The sequence below is a fragment of the Tauraco erythrolophus genome, chromosome 3, assembly GCF_009769465.1.
Source record: "Tauraco erythrolophus isolate bTauEry1 chromosome 3, bTauEry1.pri, whole genome shotgun sequence".
NCBI lineage: Eukaryota > Metazoa > Chordata > Aves > Musophagiformes > Musophagidae > Tauraco > Tauraco erythrolophus.
This window is the reverse complement of record NC_141467.1, coordinates 101083309-101107187: the sequence shown is the minus strand read 5'-3', so window position 1 is coordinate 101107187 and position 23879 is coordinate 101083309. Positions and strand designations below refer to the sequence as shown.

At 40.5% G+C, this 23879-nt stretch overlaps 1 protein-coding gene across 1 annotated transcript in view; it reads left to right on the top strand.

Annotated features, from left to right (window-relative positions):
• TRAPPC9 (trafficking protein particle complex subunit 9) overlaps positions 1-23879 on the top strand; it is a 535580-nt gene that overhangs the window by 30157 nt on the left and 481544 nt on the right. The window contains exons 9-10 of the mRNA XM_086609585.1: positions 5850-6066; positions 9110-9253. Coding sequence (XP_086465711.1) covers positions 5850-6066; positions 9110-9253 — 361 coding nt within the window. The remainder of the gene's footprint in view (positions 1-5849; positions 6067-9109; positions 9254-23879) is intronic.

Here is a 23879-nt window from a genome sequence, read left to right as displayed (position 1 = left end):
GGTAAGAGTTTGAGTGGGTCCTCATGAAACACATCCAGTGAAAAAGCGTGGTGAGAAGGCATCATCGTTTTTGTCACCTGCTGTGTTGGAGAGATCCAGAGAAGGATGTTCTGGAGGCCTCATTGCTTTTCTTCCTAGCTGGCTGGTCTCTTTCTCTTTGCTTTGTCTTTTCCCTAAAAGAGCTTTGAACTTGATGTATACCATCTGCTATTGACCCTGCAAACAAATATTTGTGCATGTAAAGCCTTCCTCAGTGTGCATTGTAACACTATATAAAATATATGCTATAAATTCCAGATCTCCACTGTCTGGAAATCCTTGAAATAAAAATTAGGTATATTATGTATTTTTGTTGTAGCTCAGTCAGATTTTAGGGAGCTAATGGAGATATCATCTAGCGACCTTCAGCAAAGTGGTTGCACTGTTTCCCACGGCCTTCTCCTGAACAAACTGGCAAGATGCAGACTGGATGGCTGGTCTGCAAGATGGGTAGAGAATTGGCTAACAAGCCACACTCAGAGAGTGGTGATCAAAGTTTTTTTACTTGGGCTAGCAGCCTGTCACAAGTGGAGTCCTCCAGGGGTTGATACTGGGCCCCGCACTGTTCGACACCTTCAAAAATGATCTGGATGATGGGATTGATGATGATACTGAACTGGGTGATGAGGTGGACACATCAGAAGGGAGAGCCATTTTACAGAGAGACGTGGGCAAGCAAGAACTGTATACAAATGCGAAGTCCTGCACCTGGGGCAACACAGCCAAAGAGCCCAGGACAGGCTAGGACCTGTGTGGCTGGGAGCAGCCTTGCTGGAAGGGACCTGGGGGTCCTGGTGGACAACCAGCTGAACAGGAATCAGCAGTGCACCGCTGTGGCAAACAAGGTAGATCAGAACCTGGGCTGCATCCACAGGGGTATTGCTAGCAGAGCCAGGTGTGATCATCCCACTCTACTCAGCCCTTGGGAGGCTGCACCTGGAGTACTGTGTCCAGTTCTGGTCCCCACAGTTCAAGACAGACGTGGACAGATCGGAGAGGATCCAAAGGAGTTCCATGAAGATGATCAAAGGGCTGGAGAACCTGCCTGATGAGGAAAGACTGAAGGAGTTGAGTCTTTTTTCTTCCTGGGGAAGAGAAGGCTCAGAGGGGATCTCATCACAATATTCCAGTACTTAAAGCACTGCTATAAAGAGGATGGAGACTCTTCCTTCACAAGCAGCCATGCCAAGAAGACAAAGGGCAATGGGTATAAGATGCACTGGAAGATGTTTCATTGCAATATAAAAAAAACTCCAACAAACAACTTACAGTGAGAACAATCACTCAGTGGAACAATCTCCCCAGGGATGTGGTGTTGTGCACATTGCTGGAGCTTTTCCAGGTGCTACTGGACAGGGTGATAGATGATCTCCTCTAGACTCCCTTTCCCCTGAAAGGTTGGAACAGAGGATCTTCCAAGGTCCCTTCCAACCTGGGCTGTTCTGTGATGACTCTGTGTCACTGAGTGTGACTCTTATAGTTTGCACGATGTGGGAGATCAAACTAGATGATGATGGTACTCAGTAGATGTGTTCTATGAAAAAAAAAAGTTAAATTGGATACTAAGGAGCATTTTTCTTCTCAAGTGATACTGGTATTCACTGATTTTTAAAATTAAAAAAAAAATCATATTAATAGTTCGGGATGGATCTTTTTCACTGAATCCTCTGCTGTTCCTTGTCTACCTAATGATCACATCTTCATTTCCTGATGTCAGCTGGATCTTCTATTATCTTTATGCCACTGTAGAAGTTCAGTATACGATTGCTTTAAAAAAGCCCAGAAACTGACACCTTGACAATATTGATGATTTGAGCATTGGGACCCACTGCTGAACTGTGAGCTGTTTTTTACCTTTACTGGTTTCAGTCAAGGATGACGTTCATCTAGCTTGCAACTTCACACATCTACTATTTTGTCATTTTCTTGGTGGAAATGTTTCTAGAAAGATTATGAGAAATGCAAGTAAGATAATCTTTCCAGTGCTGGGGTATGTATTTTCCATAGAGATGAGCATGGCTGGGAGTTATATTTTCTGTATATAGCATGGAATCAGATAATAGTTACATTTATATTTTGGACTAACTCAAAAGAGGAGTCATCCTGTGACAGGTTAGAGAATCAAACTGTAGGATAGTGTTTTTCACTTGCAGGTAGGTAAGAACATCAGCACAACTAATATTCAACAGCAGAAAAAACACCTCACGGGATAAAGTGTTAAGTCTCTGATAAACAGGAAAACCAGCTGATTTCCATATATTCAACCTCCTACCCAGTCTAGTAACATTATTTAATTGGTGTTTTCTGATTAGAGGAGAGCTGCAGGGTAATAAGACTTATCTTTGCATCCAGTTATGAGGAATAAAATTGTAACATCTAATTACAAGGGAGATGAAATTATAGAATTTTAATAGAGTAAGGAATAATTGAAAAACAAACAAAAAGCTATCCTCTTGAAAGCTGCTCTTAAAACAAGCCTGTAAAAAAACTGGCTCCGTTTCTTGTCTAGTGAACTACAGCCTTTAGAGGTGGAATTGCTACCTGGGTTTGCATGGAGTGATAGGACAAGGGGCAATGGCTTTAAACTGAAAGAGGGCAGATTTAGATTAGATATAAGGAAGAAATTCTTCACTCTGATGGTGGTGAGGCACTGGAACAGGTTGCCCAGAGAAGTTGTAGATGCCCCATCCCTGGAAGTGTTCAAGGCCAGGTTGGATGAGGCTTTGGGCAACCTGATGTAGTGGGGGGTGTCCCTGCCCATGGCAGGGAGGTTGGAACTAGATGTTTGGGTTTGTTAGAAAGGTTAAATGAAAATTAACCAGATGGAAAAGATGCTGTGCGCTGCGTGTTGGCTGTTTTGCAGCCACTTGGTAGACCTTAAGCTTCTAGAAATTTGGAAGGTCAGGAAAGATATTTGTGAATGCTACACTGATGGCCGGCAGAATGCCTGCTGCAGCCCTCCCAGAGTTAATTGCTTGGAGTATCTGTATGTTTCTTTTTTTTCCTTCTTTTTTTTGTATTTTTTAAGTCCCTGGGTTGTACTACATAACTATTTGTGCAGAGGCAAAAAGCGATTTTGCTAGCTATCTTTGAGGTGATGAAAAAACAGCTTCCTGCAACTGCAGACAAGATTTTAATAACTTTGTGGGCAATCATGAAGCAAGAAGTTAGGCAGCAGTGTTAGAAACTTTCTCAGATATGAAAGAGGGCAGATTTAGGTTAGATATAAGAAAGAAATTCTTTACATTGAGGGTGGTGAGATACTGGAACAGGTTGCCCAGGGAAGTTGTGGATGCCCCATCCCTGGAAGTGTTCAAGGCCAGGTTGGATGAGGCTTTGGGCAACCTGGTGTAGTGGAGGGTGTCCCTGTCCATGGCAGGGGGGTTGGAACTAGAAGATTTTTAAGGTCCCTTCCAACCCAAACCATTCTATGATTCTATGATAAAAATAAAACTTCCTGAGAATTTGTTGCCTCTCTAATAGTTGTTCCCGTTAGTAGTGAGTGCTCATGTCTACCTAGATAGCATGACTTCTCATCTTAAAAACTTCATTTCCATGGATGTGTGAACATTGTCAGTATTGTGTATTTGAGGGATAGCTTTTGATAGGTTTTTTTAAGCTTTTCTAACTTAGTACTTGATCATGTGCTCATACCCTTTCCAGCTCTGCTCCCGTACTTTTTTTATTGTGCTAACTTTTTAAGATGACATAAATGGAAAAAAAGGGGAGAGGGGGGAAAAAAAGGTGGAGCAGCTTTTTTTCTGCTAGAGTAGGTAACCTTAATCTGACACGTGTTTTTTGGAGGTTCTGATATACTGGTTTAAAATTGTTCTGTATTTTCATTTTGTGCCTCGTGTTTTTTCTAGCTGCATTGATTCATGGAAGTTTTCAGTTGGTGCAATTGCTGTAAAGAACAGCTCTCGTTACAGGGGTTGGTCTTTTATGTGGGTGGGCAGTATTTTGGCTTTGGGCATTGTCTCCTGTTGTCTCTTCTGAAGGAAATAGCAACTTCAGCTTCAAAACTTGTCGGAAACTTTCTAAAACGATTTGCTACTCTGTCTGTGTCTCTTCATCTCTTGAACTTCTAAGATTTGAACTATCAGAAAAGGTCGTGGTGCCTTCTGAAAAGTCCAGGCTGCTTTGAGGTCTCTCATATCTGTATGTCCAAAATTAGAAGTGCCTTTTGAAAATAGACGCTTTTTTTTTTCTTTTTGGTAATTATATTAGGATCTAAGTGACTACAAGATGTTCTGAAGCTTCATTTATAAGATCTAATTATTTCTGTAAAAGTTAGCTTGGTGTGGCTAGCATCTTCTTTTGACTTTCCAAGACTTTAAGTATCTGCAAGTTAAATGCACAGAACCCACTGAGCGATACTTTCAGTTTTGAAGAATGAGTTGCAGAAATGCTGTTTCTGTCTTTTAGTGCTATTTTTGTAAGACGTTTGTCATTTTAAACGCCTTTGCAAAACGTGTTAGCAGCTTTAGAGCAATTTCAAATGTTTTATATTGCGTTTGGTTGTGCACGCCAGGCATTGTGCACTAGGTGTCAGCATTGGTCCACCGTCAGAACTCATTGTTGCGTGTTGCTGGGATGTAGACTTGAAGTAGAATCATAGAATCGTTTAGGTTGCAAAAGCTCTTTAAGATCATCGAGTCCAACCGAAGTAGTTGATAGCAGTTGATCTTATAGCAGCCTTCCAGTACTTAAAGGGGTCCTACAGGAAAGCTGGAGAGGGACTTTTGACAAGGGCATGGAGTGACAGGACAAGGGGCAATGGCTTTAAACTGAAAGAGGGGAGATTTAGATTGGATATAAGGAAGAAATTTTTCACTCCGAGGGTGGTGAGGCACTGGAACAGGTTGCCAATAGAAGTTGTGGCTGCCCCATCCCTGGAAGTGTTGAAGGCCAGGGTGGATAAGGCTTTGAGCAACCTGGTGTAGTGGAGGGTGTCCCTGCCCGTGGCAGGGGGGTTGGAACTAGATGATCTTTGAGGTCCCTTCCAACCCAACCCCTTCTATGATTCTATGATAGCCTCAAGAGTTTCTGCAGCAGTTTCTTCTTGGCTGTCTGATTTCAAAGCAAGGTTGTCATTCAAAGAATGGTTACTTGGGACTCGTGCCAACATATTGATAAGCTAAAGCAGCACATGCTGGTGGTTCCTTATCAGGTTTGTTTCAGCTTCAAACCTAATGGGGCTTTCACTGAATTCTTCCTCACTAGTTGGCAGTCTGCATATATATGGTATCATGGAATAAACATTCTGTGGTTTACAAAATCAGAGACACACAAAAATTGAGGCAGTAGTTTCCTTGCTTTCATAGCTTGAGATTTCAAGATTAATAATTAGGTTTATTCTAAAGGGATGAAAAAGTTGAACTTGGTAAATTGATAGATATTGGAAGTGGTGTATTTTTATGTTCTTATTATGCACGTATACATCATGCTAAATATCTTCCATAAAATGTTGAACTGTTTAGCTGTTATTGACTGTTTTGACTATTTACTTGCTGATTCTACTGAAAAATAAAGTTAATAAAGAAATATATCTTTCAAAGTTAATAAAGAAATCTATCTTTGCTGCTCTTGTTTAGGTGTTGAACTTGAAGCAAACTTAAATTTTCCTGGTAGTAGAAGCTGTCTTGAGTGGCTATATGCAAAATCACTGACCCTTCTGCAGTGTTGGAGATATGCCTGCTGCATTTTTTTTTTCCCCTTCTGTTAGTTTTTTTTTTTTTTAAATCAGATATCTACTTTAAAGTTTTATTTGATTAAAAGCAAATCTTTTCTCTTTTCCCTTTAAATTTCAGCTTTCAGAAGAAGAAAAAATCCAGCGTTACAGCATTCTTTCTGAGCTGTACGAACGTATTGGGTTTCACCGCAAGTCTGCTTTTTTCAAGCGTATCGCAGCGATGCAGTGCGCTGCACCCAGCATCCCAGAGCCTGGGTGGAGGGCCTGCTATAAACTGCTTTTGGAAACTCTCCCTGGCTACAGCTTATCCTTGGATCCTAAAGATTTTAGCAAAGGTAAGTTTCTCTGGGAAAGTGTGGATTTGCATCCTAAGTCACTCAACTGGCTTTCTGTAACTAATTTCCTTGAGAGATTTCGAACAAAACCCAAATCCTTTACCTGTCTGAAACTAATTGTGGCAAATAGAGCAGTTCTTTAAAGTGGTACCTTCACTTTTTGGCAGTGTTGCTTTCAGTGATTTCAGATTTCTGTGAGCCGCCGCTGATTGTGTTGCTGTATTCCCCTGTTTGCAGCAAATTATGTTTTATTTGTGACAGCTTCACTTCTACTTCATTTCAAAAGTGTCTTTGTTTTTTATTATATGCTTCTCAGTACAAAAAAGGTAATGTTTTATTTTTAAGTATTTCTTAAGTTACAGTGCATCCAACTTGTATATCAGAAATTATATTTCTTCTGTTATTCGTTGTTATTTCATTTTATAATGAAAGAATGAAAGATTCTTTTACATATTTTTGTATATAGACACACATACATATGTACATATAATGTAATTATATCTGTAGGGTCAAATACATCATGTTTTTCGACAAATCAGATCAAAGTGATGTTATCCATAAGACTAGCATTAGGTTAAGACATTTCAACAGATTTTAGATGCTGTATATCATTTGAATTACTATTTCATTGCATCTATTAAAAACCAATGCAAAAATAGCCCATAAGAGCACATGCCTGTTCTTATAGCTGTAAATACTGCGTTCACTTTCTGCAAGCTACGTGCTGCTCGCTGCTCCTTTTAGAATCCTAGAATCACGGAATGGTTTGGGTTGGAAGGGACCTCAAAGATCATCTAGTTCCAACCCCCCTGCCATGGGCAGGGACACCCTCCACTACACCAGGTTGCCCAAAGCCTCATCCAGCCTGGCTTTGAACACTTCCAGGGATGGGGCATCTACAACTTCTCTGGGCAACCTGTTCCAGTGCCTCACCACCTTCAGAATGAAGAATTTCTTCCTTATATCTAACCTAAATCTGCCCTCTTTCAGTTTAAAGCCATTGCCCCTTGTCCTATCACTACACGCCCTTGTCAAAGTCCCCCCCAGCTTTCCTGTAGACCCCCTTTAAGTACTGGAAGGCTGCTATAAGATCACTCCAGAGCCTCCTCTTCTGCAGGCTGAACAGCCCCAACTCTCTCAGCCTGTCTTCATAGCAGAGGTGCTCCAGCCCTCGGATCATCTTCGTGGCCCTCCTCTGGACTTGCTCCAGTAGCTCCATGTCCTTCTTGTGCTGGGGACCCCAGAGCTGAACACAGTATTGCAGGTGGGGTCTCATGAGAGCAGAGTAGAGGGGCAGAATCCCCTCCCTCAACCTTGATTTTTGCATAAATCTTCCGTGTAGCCCAAAAACTTGCCTTATTTTTGTATAGTAGCGTTTCTGGGGTCAGTTCACTCAATGTTGTAGCTGCAGGAATGGAGCAGTAAGCAATGGGCTGAGCATGTGTTGATGGAGAGGCGGTAGGGTTCACCCATAAGAAAACTCTAAACTGGTTTAAATATGGATGAACAGCAGCTGGAAGAGTCTTCTCCCTTCTGTGACAGTACATTGACTGTCTGTTGTTGGGATTCCAGTTGGAAGTTGTCCTGTAAATTTAGATGTTTCCTTATGTGCTAGGTCACTTAGCTCCATTATTTTTGATGGTTATCTAGTCAGTTCAGTCAATGGAGAACACAGAAATGCTCAGCTGACTGACCAGGACATGCTGTTTTCCAGGCTGTCCTACCTGCATTTGTGATTCCCGTTGATGAAATGGCATGTAGACAACCTGCGGCGTGTGTGGATGTCTTTTTTTTAAAAAAAAACAGGTGATTTTAGCAGTTACCAAAAGAAATGACATGTGAAAGGAGGCAGAAAATGCCAAGTGGAGTAGATAGAAAGATACAAAGAGTCTAGGAAGAGGGAGTGTACTGGAAAAAATATGCTGTGGCTTCTGATGGAAAAGGAGAAAACTGGAATGGGACAGCCTTGGGAGAAGAGGTTGTAGAAGTTCTTCAAGAACTGACAATTATCAAAAAAAGTTACATGATTGGTGTTTTACCTTGCATTAAGTTACCTTTATGTTGCACTGAAGTGCTTTGCCAGATGTTACCTCTAAAATGGCTTTTTCGGAGATATATGGAAAGATCACTGCAAACCGTATGGACTGCTTGATAAGAACGATATTTTGCTCCTGGAAAATAATGAGACTTGTGTGTGCAAAATACAAACTCTCAAGGTTTAGTTGCAGTAAATATTTCTAGAAAAGTTTGACAGATGCTGAAGGGTAATATTAGAAGAAAGGCTGTTTAGAAGTTTATGAAGTATTGTCCATCTTGGAATATCTGTTATTTAAAAATTATTGCTCCTGCTTACTACTAAAAGCAGGTTTACATTTCATGAAGAGTACTGCATAGTACGTTTTTGAAAGAACAGTTACATTATGATGATCTATTTTATTGTTACCATAGATACTCTGAAAATATGAAATAATTTATAGTCTGAAACTTAGTTTTTAAAGACTGAAAATCAGGAAATGTCCTGCAGTTTTATTGCTTCTTACTGACTTTTAACGACCGGGAAAGCATTTAGAGAAAATATCTTTTGCTTGTTCTTCAAAGAGAGTTAAGAAGTACTTGATTTGGATAAAAATAAAGTTTCTGTATGAAATCTCCTGTGAATTTCTTGTTCAGAGAATTTAAAAAATAGAAAACTTTAAAGGTTTTATGTATAATTTTATTGTTTACTTTAGGGGAAGTGTTAACTTCATTTTCTGAATTCTAATGATAAATTCATTAGTTGATGGACAAGCATATAAAACGAAAATTGCTTTCACATTTAAATATTTGAGCAATCTCAAAGATCCTAATTTTTCTTTTGTTTTGAGTACAAGATTTGGATTTTGTAATTATTGATTCCATTGGGTGATTTTTATATATATATATATATATAGTTAAATCATGGCGTAGTATATAAAGAAAACCACAACCAATTGGTTTGTGATGATTTACAGCTTAAAAAAAATAATTTTTAAGTAAAAAATTTCAAAGCTTGCTTACTTTATAGGAACTCATAGAGGATGGGCTGCAGTACAGATGCGTTTGCTTCACGAGCTAGTATACGCTTCCAGAAGAATGGGCAATCCTGCTCTGTGCGTCAGGCATCTGTCTTTCCTTCTCCAGACCATGCTGGATTTTCTTTCCGATCAAGGTATGATTTTTGTAAAAAAAAGTTGATATCTGCACTTTCTGCTGTCTTACAGTCAAATAATGTCTTTGTTTTGAAATATATTTGATTTGAGAAGTAATGGAGAGCACAGAAGTTAGGGAATTCTGTGTATGTATGAGTAATGGACAGTAATCAATCATGTGTACGGTGCTATTGGTTTTAAATATTACAGTGTTCTGACCTTGATGTGTAGTATTGAAAATAAAACTGGCTTAACTGGTTTCCATCTGTAGATTGACTTCCTCAAGCCTGATGCTTGGTTTCCTTGGTAAATATTAGGGATATGACCAGAGGGCTTAATTTGTGTGTGGATTAAAAAAATACGTATTATTTGAAAATACTAGCCTTCTTCAAGCCTTTGTAAGTGCTAGTAATGAAGAGATTGAGAGGAATCGAGGCTGAAAAGTAGATTAGGAAGAGAAGAGTGCGCTGCAGATCAGAGTGAATCTGCGATGAGTTTTCTGATGAGAGATGTTTTCTGATGAAACATTAATAGTCTGGATAAAGAAGTCAGCTAAGGGAGTAGGCACAATCCTTGTCCGTGTTTGAGCTGAACATGGTTCAGTAGTATTTAACTAGGACAGTAGGCTTAAGTTTCTAGAAGTAATATAAGTTTCTGTGGGTTTTTTTTTCAATTTGTGTGGTTTTTTTTCTTTTTTTGTTTTTTAATTCAGCCATAAATTTTGGTGGAATTTATTAAATTTGTCAGTGGATAACAATGGAATGAATGTGTCTGTGGATGATTTTCAGAAATGGTAATGATATGTTTGAGGATCCTTCTGGGAGGTGGTAGCACTCAGAAAATCACCTGGAAAAGCAAAAAGCGACAAGGATTATGTTTGTATTATGCTTCTTAGGAAGAAGGTTTCAGAAAAATTTATTTACCACCCAGAATAATGAGACAGAACTAGTGGTGAAATATTTACAAAATGTTTTTGACTGACAGTAAGTTTCAGACAAATTATTTATCACCCAGAATAATGAGACAGAATTAGTGGTGAAAGATTTTAAAAATGTTTTTGACTGACAGTAAGCTAGTAAAAGGTGCGTATTTTTCAGTGATTCCCTCGTTTAGGATACAGATGGGAGTAAAATGATTCAGATTTTTCCCCTCTTTTCTCCTTTAGTAGTGGCCAATCCTTGGTGAATCCTGCAGCAAAGAACTTTGCTGGCAAGCTTTAGGTCTTTGCCTGCCAGTGAATTCCCTCTATTTGGTGGCTCAAATCAGTAGTGGAGGAAGGACAGGAACTGAGAGGAGCTGATAAACTGGAATAAATAATCTTTCTGTCCATAGATCTTATTTGCTGTCAGAAGGTCTTTGGATTTTCCTGGACTTTTAATGAAGCTTTGTTGATTTATGTATGGAAGGTTTGGCCGGAGACAAGGCTTTAATCTCTTCCACTACACATGTCCACATGTGATATTGCTAATCCCTAATCCTAAAAAGGTTTGAAATCTTGAAGAGAAACAACTTTTGTGTTTCTTGTCTGCAGACGTGATATGTCTGAGTAAAGCTTCCAGTTTCATAAGACCTACGATAACTGTGATACTTAGTGTCTTTGAAAAATCAAACTACATTTTCTCCAGTGTGTTTGAAAGGAACCTGAATCTTTCTCCTTTTCTGCTGAAGACATCCAAAATGGAACTTACTGTTGTGTTTGAAGTCTTTATTGATAGCATGTTGCGCAGACATGGTTAGTGGTGTTCCAAACTAGCTAGAGAGTGGATGACATTGCCAGAAATGTATTTCTGGCTTGTAATTTTTTATAATTCTTCTGAGATTGAAACTGTAGTTCAGCTGAAGTTGAGATACTGGGCAGAAAACAGAAAAGAATGATTTCTTCTTCACTTGAAGTTCAGAGGATGGGATTTAGTAGTTATAAGGAAAAATCTATTAATCAGAAGCTCTTGCTTCCATTCATGGAGTACAAATGCATAGTCAAAACTAGTTTATGTTTAAAACAAAATTTTCTTATATTTTAATTGAAAGACACTTGATAATTATTTCAAAACACAACTTTTATATATGTTTTCTTGAATTACAATTTCCAACCATGCAGCCTGGCAAATCTGAATAAAAAGTATCATCAAGTAAATGGAAGGTATCAGTCATTATTTTAACAACATGGAAGCTAAGAGTCTGATTTAAAATTAAACTATTTAGTTACATAAATATGTAAAATGCAGTCTTCTGCTTAGCAAAAAGAGGTACCAAATTCTGCATAAAAGCTCTCTAATCTCAAGCCATTATGTTTTAATGTTAACAAGCCCTTGAGAATCACTCTTTCTTTAAATAAGAAATAAATGTGCAATTGCAAAGCTGCTTGGAATTAAATCTCTCTTTTGCATAAAGCTTTTTGAAACATAACACTGTGCGTACAGCTCACCCTGAATTTGATTTGGGTAAGGTCAGATGCTTGGAAAAACCCTGATGTTTTATTGTGGCTCTTTATTGATAATATCCATAGTACTTAAAAGGACTGTGATTTGTATTGTGTGCAAATGATTCTGAGTTAGCTTATCTGTTACGGCCTGTCTTTAGACAGAGCTACTTGGGAACAGCTGTGATTGAAATGTGACTGTCCACACGGGAACCACATGCAGAGGGCACGTCTGTCACCCCTGCGAGCTCACGTTCTCTCAGATATTGAGTAGGTTTCCAGGTGTCATGCCTGCTGTTTTGCCTTTGGTGGTCAGAATCTTAGTGCACTGAGTTGACCTTTTTTCACCATGCCTGGTGTTACCCAACAGTGAAGGGGTTAAAACTTCTGTAAGGATTTCATGAGGGGTTTAGTAGGCGGTTTGTATGTACCTAAGGAATGTAGAATCATGGAATGGTTTGGAGTGGAAGAGACCTCAAAGATCATCTAGTTCCAACCCCCCTGCCATGGGCAGGGAAACCCTCCACTACACCAGGTTGCCCAAAGCCTCATCCAACCTGACCTTGAACACTTCCAGGGATGGGGCATCTACAACTTCCCTGGGCAACCTGTTCCAGTGCCTCACCACCCTCAGAGTGAAGAATTTCTTCCTTATATCTAATCTAAATCTCCCCTCTTTCAGTTTAAATCCATCACCCCTTGTCCTGTCACTACATGCCCTTGTAAAAAGTCCCTCCCCAGCTTTCCTGTAGGCCCCCTTTAAGTACTGGAAGGCTGGTATAAGATCACCCCGGAGCCGCCTCTTCTGCAGGCTGAACAGCCCCAATTCTCTCTCAGCCTGTCTTCATAGCAGAGGTGCTCCAGCTCTTGGATCATCTTCGTGGCCCTCTTCTGGACCCGCACCAACAGCTCCATGTCCTTCTTGTGCTGGGGACTCCAGAGCTGAATGCAGTATTCCAGGTGGGGTCTCATGAGAGCAGAGCAGAGGGGCAGTATCCCCTCCCTCGACCTGCTGGCCACGCTGCTTTGGATGCAGCCCAGGACATGGTTGGCTTTCTGGGCTGCCAGCGCACATTGCTGGCTTGTTTTGAGCTTAACATAACGAGATGACCATCCTTGAAGCTGCCGGGAGTGATTAAAAGGGCGACTCTTTGTCAAAGAACTGTCTGCCCTTGAAGGCAACATCCCAGAGAACGTGTAAACTTTGGTATCATGTTTTTCTGAATTGGGAACATGTGCAGCAGTGACTTGGGGAAAGGTAGTTCCAGCCGGGGGAGATCACGACCACCGACTCACGGACCACCTGCCCTAAACATACCTCAGACCCAAAAGAAAGGGGTGGAGGAGAGAAGTGAGCATGCGAAGGAATTTACATGTAAAGCGAGAGAAAATTAACCAATTGTTTAAGAGAATGACAATGACTGTGTAAACATGCTCGTAGTGTATAACGAAGTTTCTGTCCGGGGCCAGGTGTGCGTGCCAGGAGGAGACATCCCCCGTGCACCCGGCACCCCAATAAAGCAATGCCGCTTTCTAACACTGCAAACTGTGTTAGAGAGTTTCCATCCGGATTTTCAGTGATGCTGGTGTGGGATGAAACTAGAAATACTTAATTTTTTTTTTTTTTTTTTGTGAGTGGGTTGAGTTTATTAAAGATCCTCGAAGTTTGTTTCTTTTATTATTTGAGAAATAATGTACGCTTTGCAGTACTTCTCAGTATACCTCTGCCATTAAGATCTTCCTGTCCTGTGACTGTTGTTGTTCTTTTCAGGCTTCTAGTGAGATGATAGTCTTCACATCCGAGATCTCTACTGGTCTATCTGTTGGATACTTGATTAATTAAACTACTGACTCTATTGTGATTCTGCCTCACATTAAACATGCAGAAGTCATTTTTCATCTGTTGACCAGTGTTTTGGATGTCTTCATTCTTGGGGTGACAGTAGGTGATGGAGAGAACAATATCTAGAAGTATTACCTGAAACGTCTTAGGATGTCTTCCTGTAATTCCTGTGCGTGGTTGATTCTTGTATCATTGGACACCACTGTTTGTTCCAGCTGCATCCTCTGTTACCAGACTTTAGGGCATAGGTTGGTTCCCAAAGCAGTTTGGCAGGGGTTTGAGATTGTGGAGGCTAAAATGAAGGTGCACATCGGCCTTTGGACACCAGTTCTACCTGTTGGTCCTGGATAGTCAGCAGGCAAAGGTGGCAAGACATATGACAACGTTCCATATTTTTACTTCTCTTCATCATGGTTATTGATTTTGGATACAGCCTACATGATTGTCTGAGCTCTCTTGGACCTTTTAGGTGCTTCTCTAGCACAGGTATTGTTGCAGCATTAGTATGGCCTTTGGTGTCTCCAAACATCTGTTCTGCTTCTCTTACCAGTCCCTAGATTAACACAAATACTCTTTTTAGAAACAGAACCACGTTGGCTAACAATCTCAAGAACGACCACATGGCCTTTCATGTAGGTACATGTTTACCTTTCAATACCAGAAGGACAGAGAGTAGTGCACCAGAAAGACAGACAATAGTAGATGTCATGTAATTCAGAATCTTTCTGTGATGACCTTTGCCTTTAGTCTTTTCAGCAGCAGCAGTACCAAAAATAAATAAGTTAAGTTCCACAGCCATGACCGCAAAATGTCTGGCAGGTTGGCAGATAAGATACACTTGTTCTATCTGGTTATCAGGGTTTCTTTGCTCACTGAGTATAAGATTTTGAACAATTTTAGCTTATTTATCTTTCTACTGGCATCATGAAGAAATTTGTTTTAGCCCTAGCAAACTAAAATTATGTCCTGGGCTTCATTACTAATACCCTTTTGATAGAGGCATGGCCTCCCCAGAACGGATAGTCATCATCCTGGCCACAGTCATTGATTCTGCTGAAAGACATGAAGTATTCTGTGAAAGACTTAATTCGCTATGACACTTCTCTTCAACCAGAGGACAGATGAGGTCCTGCATATGATGAAGGACTAAGGGGCTTTCCTTGCCTTAGCTGGATATTTTGTCTTCAGAAGCAAACCTTATCAACAGAGTTCATGGGTTCTCCATTAGGAGGGATTTCTGTGTGTGGATTTTGATTTTCAGTATGGCTGCTTTGCGTGTCTCCATAAGGCATTGCACAGGAAGTACCACGGACTGGCCGAGATCATTACTTACTCAGGAGTTGTGTTTATGTTTATCTCAGATGACGACTGCATGCCACGGCTGCACTTGGTCAGTGGGATGATAAAAACATAGCTCTGCCTAAGAAAAAGGTTTTTGGTCCTTTGAAAAGGCCTTAGTTAAATTTCTAGAAATATCCCTAGGTGTCAAAATTTCATTGATGTGATTTTTTACTCCATGGTGGCAGGATTCTGTCCCTACTGCAGTACTGGTTATCGTTTGGCACTTCAGAATCTTATGGCACGTTGATCCATGCCATCCAACCTTAGAAGTTTGTACATTTGACTGCAGGCTGTTTTCTCACGAAAACAATCTCTCGCCTTCCCGAAGATGCTTATTCGCAGCCTGTGCTGAGATCATCCTCCCTGATGAAGAACTTCTGCCAAAATTTATGCTGAATGTTATTTCAGTTCCCCTCATCCTCTAGATTGGTTGTGATGGACTTGTCAGCGTTGGCTGGGCAGACCACTCTGATGCTTTGACAGCTTAGAGTTGTTGGTAGCTGGAGGACCAGGGACTGCACGCCAATAATCTGAGATGGCTTTCAGAACCTTTTCATCCTCCTCTCAAGACTGCTGTGCTCAGGTGATGGCTGACATGTCAACTGCTGGGGTGAGCTCTGTGCCTTTTGCAAAGAAGCGATGAGCTTGATCTAAGAAAAAAATTCCCGAACCTTGTTTATCTTTAGAAATCATGGTTAAGCCTGGACTGATCGTAATTTGATGATGTCAGACGCGGTGTCTGACAACTCTTAAAATATGCCTTTCTATCTCACAGCTTGGAAGAGGAAGCTATGCAGTATTTCACAGACGTTTTTATTTATAGAACAGATTGCATATGCATTCACTTGCAGATATTTAAATTTCAAATCGCTATGTAGAAATATAGGAAATTTGAAAGAATGTTAAACCGGGCTCGTAAAAATTGACAGCTGGACCAAAAGCGCATGTGTAAATGCCCTTAAGTGGAGCCCTTCTGCCAAGCCTGTATTGGCAGCAGTAAAGACCAGGCTCAGTTTCTGAGGATCTTCACTTAAAACATTGGCTTGGATTTCAACTCAAACACCTGGGAAAATGAAATCAAGCTGCATGGGCAGCTCAACAGATTTGACTAAATGGCATTTCACTGGAGAAAGGGATAAGTAACCTATAAACCTATAAATAATAGCTGCTACACTAGAGCATGGATTCATTTAGAACCACTTCTTATTTTGAGGGACTGCTGGAGCCACTTGTTACTGTATTTTCACCCAGCTGTACCCAGTTCTCTTGTTTATGTCTTACTATGACTTTCTTTTTTTTTTTTTTTCCTTGTTTAGACTGCTGTAGCAAGAGTTCTTGAGACCTTCAGCTCACTTTTTGGGTGCTCACCATTGTTCTCCTCTGTCATTCCTCCGGCCTAATCCCATAGTGCTTCTCCACTTTTTTTTCTCCTATTCTTCATATGTAGGTCACAGGAAACAAGATTATAAGTATTAGAAATAAAATGTAGGATAAACAAATATGAATGCCTGATTTTAAAATAAACAAACCTCCTTGACAGTAGTATTGAACTTTGAAAGGAGGAGATATGTAAAAGTAAAGAAGCTAATTGGAAGAAATTAAGGGAGTGATATGTTTGCTGGTAGCATGGAGACTGCTTAAAGATGTCATAGTAGATTCTCAGTAAGTGTATTGTCTTCTCCATTAAAATAAATAAAAAATAATTAAAAAAGCAAGGTTAATTAAATAATTTAATTAAATAAATGCACTTGGGGGAGGGGAAAAAAGTTTACTCTATCAAAGTGGATATTGTGTTCAAACATAGGAAATAGAAGGGAATGTCAGCCCTGATAAATTAAATGAGGGGTGGGAGGAGCATAAGCCCAGAAGAGATTTTGGGGCGTAACTTGCTCAACTTCTGAAAGCTGATAACTTCTTCGAACAGATTAGACGCAGGAGGCCTACCAGCACTGAAACATAATTGAAGTATGAAAGGAGACACTCAGGGAAGATTGAGATGTATCAATGACCATGCCGGTCAGCCTCACCTCTGTGCCTGGCAAGGTCATGGAGCAGATTCTCCTGGGAACCATGCTAAGGCACATGGAGAGCAAGGAGGTGGTGGGTGACAGCCAGCATGGCTTCACCAAAGGCAGATCATGCCTGACCAACTTGGTGGCCTTTTATGATGGGGTGACAGCATCGGTGGACAAGGGTCGACCAATGGATATCATCTACCTGGACTTGTGCAAAGCTTTTGACACTGTCCCGCACGACATTCTTCTCTCTAAACTAGAGAGGCATGGGTTTGATGGATGGACCACTCGGTGGATAAGGAATTGGCTCAATGGCCGCACTCAGAGAGTAGTGGTCAACAGCTCGATGTCCATGTGGAGACCGGTCACGAGTGGCGTCCCTCAGGGGTCCGTGTTGGGCCCGGCCCTCTTCAACAACTTTGTTGGTGACGTGGACAGTGGCATGGAGTGCACCCTCAGCAAGTTCGCCGATGACACCAAGCTGTGTGGTGCCGTCGACACGCTGGAAGGGAGGGATGCCATCCAGAGGGACCTCGACAGGCTGGAGAGGTGGGCCTGTGCCAACCTCATGAAGTTCAACCAGGCCAAGTGCAAGGTCCTACATCTGGGTCATGGCAATCCCGGCACAAATACAGACTGGGCGGAGAATGGATCGAGAGCAGCCCTGAGGAGAAGGACTTGAGAGTACTGGTGGACGAGAAGCTCAATATGAGCCGGCAATGTGCTCTTGCGGCCCAGAAAGCCAACCGCATCTTGGGCTGCATCAAGAGGAGCGTGGCCAGCAGGTCGAGAGAGGTGATTCTCCCCCTCTACTCTGCCCTCGTGAGACCTCACTTGGAGTATTGCGTCCAGTTCTGGAGCCCCCAACACAAGAAGGACATGGACCAGCTGGAGAGGGTCCAGAGGAGGGCCACGAAGATGATAAGAGGGCTGGAGCACCTTTCCTATGAGGACAGGCTGAAAGAGTTGGGGCTGTTCAGCCTGGAGAAGAGGAGGCTCCGGGGTGACCTTATAGCGGTCTTCCAGTACCTCAAGGGGGCCTACAAGAAAGATGGGGAGAGGCTGTTCAGGAGGGCCAGTTGTGATAGGACAAGGGGTAATGGTTTTAAAATAGGGGGAGGTAGATTCAGGTTGGATATTAGGAAAAAATTTTTTACCATGAGAGTTGTAGAACACTGGAACAGGTTGCCCAGAGAGGTGGTGGATGCTCCATCCCTGGAGACATTCAAGGCCAGGTTGGACGAGGCCCTGAGCAACCTGATCTAGTTGGAGATATCCCTGTTCCTTGCAGGGGGGTTGGACTAGATGACCTTTGAGGGTCCCTTCCAGCCCTAACCATTCTATGATTCTATCAAAAAATTTTGATCAAGGTTTTCTTTTTAGGAAGGAAGATTCTGAGGCTTGGTCCTTCCTCTACAGAGAAAAAATCTGTCGAGTTCTTTCAAAGTGTAATTAGAAAAGGTTTATGGTGGGGAGTGATCTGAACTGTAAAATGAATAGTAATAAATTTCAGGTACCAGATGAAATTCTTTTAGCATCTTCGAACTTTAAAATTAGATAGTTGAACTACTAACAGTTGCAATTAATGGATTTCTTAAATCGTCTTCATCCTCATTTCTAAATCAAAAATGGCAAAGGCATCTCTGCATTTCTTTTTTTTTTAAGAATTCAGAGAACGATGGAAGTTCTTCTGAGGCAGGTGTGTCTTCAGTGTAGATGGCTGCATCTTAGTCATCCTAATGATCCCGGCCATCCTAGTGATTCTTTTGACAAGATTCATCACTCCCTTTACACATGTCTGGCTATCTCAGTGCTGAGTAGGTGTCTGCACTTGACCCTTGTCATTGACGCCTCTCTTGAAGTAAGGTAAACTGAATTCCATCCTGTGAACCCATCTGGAGTTCAGTAAATTTAGTATATGTACTGGGTAAATGATAAGAAACTATAGTGAACAATAGTAGGTGTATGGATAATTGTGATCTCATGGGAAGGCAGTAGAACATCTTTGAAGCATGATTTCTTTCTGAGGAATGATGGAGCATTTAAATGAGTGTGATTTAGTTAATACAATGTTCTTGAATTCCAAAAAAGCTCCTTTCGGTGCATCAATTAATTAATGATTAGAAGAGACAGAAAGAAACAGTAAGTGAATGAGATTATGGTGTTGAGGAAAGAGATTATTAGTCATGCGGCTTTTGCTTTTCAAAATAGTCGTAAGCTATTTGGAGACTGGAAAAACGGGCAATATCACGATTTGTTGCTGAGCCAGGGTTATTTAGAAGAGTTCCTTCTAAACGAGGGACCTTGATAGGCTTGAGAAATGGGCCAGTGCAAACTGCATGAGCTTCAACAAGTCAAAATGCAAGGTCCTTCACCTCGGTCGGGCCAATCCTAGGCACAAATACAAACTGGGCACAGAGTGGGTTGAGAGTAGCCCTGAAGAGAAGGATTTGGGGGTGTTTATAGATGAGAAGCTCAACATGAGCCAGCAGTGCGTTCATGCGGCCCAGAAGGCCAACCGCATCCTGGGATGTATAAAGAGAAGCGTGGTCAGCAGGTCAAGAGAGGTGATTCTCCCCCTTTACTCTGCTGTTGTGAGACCCCACCTCGAATACTGTGTCCAGTTCTGGTGTCCCCACCATAAGAGAGACATAGGTCTGTTGGAGCCTGTTCAGAGGAGGGCCACAAAGATGATCCAGGGGCTGGAGCACCTCTGCTATGAGGACAGGTTGCGGGAGCTGGGATTGTTCAGCCTTGAGAAGACTTCAGGGGGGACCTAATAGCTGCCTTCCAATACCTGAAGGGAACCTACAGGAAGGCTGGGGAGGGACTTTTTACAAGAGTGTCCACTGATAGGACAAGGGAAAATGGGTTTAAGTTGAAGGAGAACAGATTTAGATTAGATCTTAGGAAGAAATTCTTCAGTATGAGGGTGGTGAGACTTTGGAATAAATTTCCCAGAGAAGTTGTGGATGCCCCCTCCCTGGAGGTGTTCAGGGCCAAGTTGGATGGAGCCTTGAGTAGCCTGATCTAGTTGAGAGACGTCCCTGCCCATGACAGAGAAGTTGGATTAGATGATCTCTGAGGTCCCTTCCAGCCTACGCCCTTCTATGATTCTATGATTCCTAGCATTGACTCGATTGTCGTATTGTTTCTTGAGAGTGGAAAGTAAGAGATCCTGTCTTGGAAACCTTGTTTGGAAGGTCTACTTATGCTGACTGTCACAAGTAATCCCCTGGAGTTTCTGTAGTGTAGGCACCAAGGGCTTTGCTCTATAGCTTTTCTTTTTTTTGTGCTGCAATACCTGATAATATAGATGTAGCCCGTCAGCACTTTGCAATGGTTCGTAGTCATAAGGAATGTTATTCCTGAATTTCGTGTTTAAATTAGGACAGCATTTCCCCTAGGATCCTCTATAGTGTGTGAATTAATTTTTAGAAAGGTAGAGGTTATTGTTTTCAAGGGCTGGAAAGAGTCAAGCTTTAATCAGACTGAACAGAGACTATAAAGCATATTAAAACTTGAAGTCAACTCAAAAATTCAAGTGAGATATACTTAACTGACACTAATGAACTGGTTTTAATGCACTGCACTGTGGTTTAGTGGACAAAGTACTTGCAAGTTGGTTTTGCCTAGCCAATAAATCGTTCAAAAGGGAGTTAGTTTGGTTGGTCTTAAAATATTAAAACGAACCAATTTAAGGATGGAGACTGAAATCTTCAATATAATCAGTGGAGGATATTTATAGCATCATGGTAGGTTCTTAGCCACTAATCAGATATCTTTTTACAGCTTCAGCATAGTGCCACATCTTACCTGTGTATGTATATATAAAAAAGTGTATATGTGTGTACATATATAAAAAATGTGATGGAATAGACCTGTCACCTCACGTGTGTTTGATGTAGAGCAGTGGCACAGTATGGTGTAAGAATGAATATATAAAAAAAAAGTTTGTCTTTAAATGATTTCTGGTATATTGCAATAAAAGACTTCGGAGATTGCATGTGAAGTAGGAGGATGCTTCTTGGAAACCACTTAACTCATCTTCTTCATCACGGTACCATGAATTGTGCAGTTTTCCATCTAGTTCTGTATTTTCTTCAGTTGTGTACTATAGAACTTCAACACTGTTACGTGCTCCTGTTGCTGAGTGCTGTTTATCTGCAACACTTTCTCCTGCCTTTTTTTTTTTTAAAAAAAACCCTCTTTCTATTTTAATAGAAAATAGTAGCAGCAGGATAAAACTCCCTCGGTTTGTCTTATTTTTTAAAATCTCTCTCTGGAATTGACGTTTTCTAGCAAAAAGCTGGATTATTAAATAACTTTACTCAAACTGCTGTATTAAAAAGATGTCATTTATTTTCCTGAAATACATGTCTTTTAGACTATGTAGGAAATGAGGACTGCTAAGAAGAAAACCACAACGACTAGATGTGTTTATCTGTTTCAAATAATGATCTGCTTATCCTTGAGTAACTCTGATTCAGATGTTAATTCAGTGAATTTATTAATTTTGAAGTGGAATAAACAAATGAGACTGAGAAGACTAGCAACAGCGATAAAAGATTTCAATTTATTTGCGTAGCACAAAATACTAAGGCAACGGTTTTTTGAGTCATATGTTACATGAAAGAAAAACACTGTAATGTAAATGAAGACTGATCCAAATTGTCTGGCATTGTAAAGAGACCTGCAAGTCTTTCACACATGATTTACCTTTGTTCAGACTTGCCTGTTGATGAGGTGCAGAAAAAAACTCCAGCCAACACCATATGCAAATTCTTAAGTAAAACAGAAGATCAATCATTCCAATAAAGTGGTGCATTTCTATATGGTAAAAGTTTCCTGTTAATTTGTATAAAGTCATTCATGAACAAAAAGAAGCTTCTGAGCTTTAGCTCTAAATTCCTGTCTTCATGTAGTTACCTCTGATTTTTGAAGAAGCCTGATTTGATCAATTGAGGGAAAAGATAAGGGTGTTCAAATAAAGACAAGTTGCAAAGATTTTGTTCCAGAAAAAAAAGTTTACTTTGGAGAAGACTTCCTTTAATTGGCGATATGAAGACATGAAGAATTCGTGCTGTGTGTTTAAAAGCGCAGGTTTTTGTACTGAAGGAGGCTGTTTTAGGAGGTGCTATACTATTTTACTAAAATTCAAATAAATTTTGTATGACACTTAACAGACTCAATACTGCTCCCTTTAGCCTAAAGCCAAATGAAGGCACTGGAATCAAGCTGCTCCTGAAAGTAGCAGTTTATATGTAAAAAGAAATATCCATGTTTAAAAGTGGATCACCCATGTGCTTTGGTGATGTCCCTTGAGTATGTGGATGTGCTCAGAAAAGGGTAAGATCTAGGAGTGATACTGAAGAAACGTTCTTGCAAAAGGATTAGAAAATTCAACTATATGTTAGTTGAGAGACCCGTCATGTCTTCTTTGTAAGTTTTCAGACAGTTTTCTAGTTTTTTAAACAATTAAACTGTCCTTTTCTCAAGCAAGGGTCTTTCCTCTTTGTATGCTAGTGGAGCCATTGAAACTTTGCAGCATGATAATCTTCTCTGGCCAGATTCCTGTGACTTTGCATAACAGTACATTGGGAAAAACATCTCACAGAAACGAGCATGTTGTCCTTGCCATCTTCTATCTCTGTGTGCTTCTCCCACCCAAAATACAAAATCAGATGTGTTTAACAGTTATGCCATTGTATCTGTAAAGTTTTACAAAGACTGCTTTACTTGGAAGCAGCTTTTCAGCAGTCCTTACTTTTTTTTTGTTTTGTTTTGTTATGGAAGTTACCAATGCTTAATTTGCTCCACTTTATGGTAAGGTATGTCTTCTGGTGTTTCTTAACATGAAAAAAACATTAATATTGTTCCGTGATTTACATACTGATTTTGTATGTACAAAATATATTTGTTGTAGTGTTCAGAGTAAACAGACATCTGAAGTTCTCAGATACGGTGAAGAACTAGATACTGAAATTTTAATGGCATGTTTCTGAACTCTGACTTAAGCTATATACATTTTTCATGAGATTCATCTAAAAATATTTCTGTGCTAGCTGTGAATTTCAAACTGACTGTGACTTAATGTGTACATGTTTTGTATCATTATTAAAAATCTTCTGTTACAAGACCATGGTGTGTTTAGTCAATCTTTTCCCATTCTTTCTCTGTCATGGTCATCTCAAAAGCAGAAAACTTGATTATGACACACACGTAACTCTTCTTTTTGTCTAGGTTGAAAATATTATCTTCTTCCCTTCTCCTTCTTGCAAAGTTAGTAGTAAAGCTGATAATTTCTTTTTCAAGGATGGGCTGCTACACATCAACTAACTGAATCCTTTTTCCCTCATTCTCTTCTTTGTATGAATAGAGCCACTTTCTTTGATATTGTTCATGATGATCTGTTCATGAAAGTGGCCCTAGCTCTGTGGGTAGCATATATTAATTAATTTCTTGTTGTTCCTGCTCTTTTCCATGCTGAACTGTGAATTTTATTAGTTTTATTCTCCACTGTATTTATTTAGAGATTTATTTTGCTTGATTTCTCAAAGAAACAGGATTCATATAATATGCTGTCTGCCGATGCCTTCCTGGTTTTTCCCATAACAGCTTTTGAGTCTCTTGACTAAACGTGGTGTGGAGAACAGATCAGAGATGTTCATTTTGTGCCAGTTGCGTTACAGTTGTTTATACATAGCAAAGGTAGATGCTAACAGTGCCCTGAGGGGGCAAAGAAAAAAAGAGCGTTAATTCTCACTCGCTTTGGTCATTTTGTCATCCAGTTGGCCAGTTCACTTGCGTGTGCTTCCTGTCCAACTGGTGACCTAATGAATATGGGCAGGAGTGTGAAACGTTGCTGTTCAGGGCGGTATAAAACCATAGGTAAGCAGTAGGGAATACTGGAACGAAACCCCAGCATTCCTTGTGTTGCTTTTAAAGCAACTTGTTCAAGTATCAGATCTCTGAGCAGTTTGAAGTTGTGTTTCCTTGCTCCATGTATTTTTCAGGAAAATATTAGA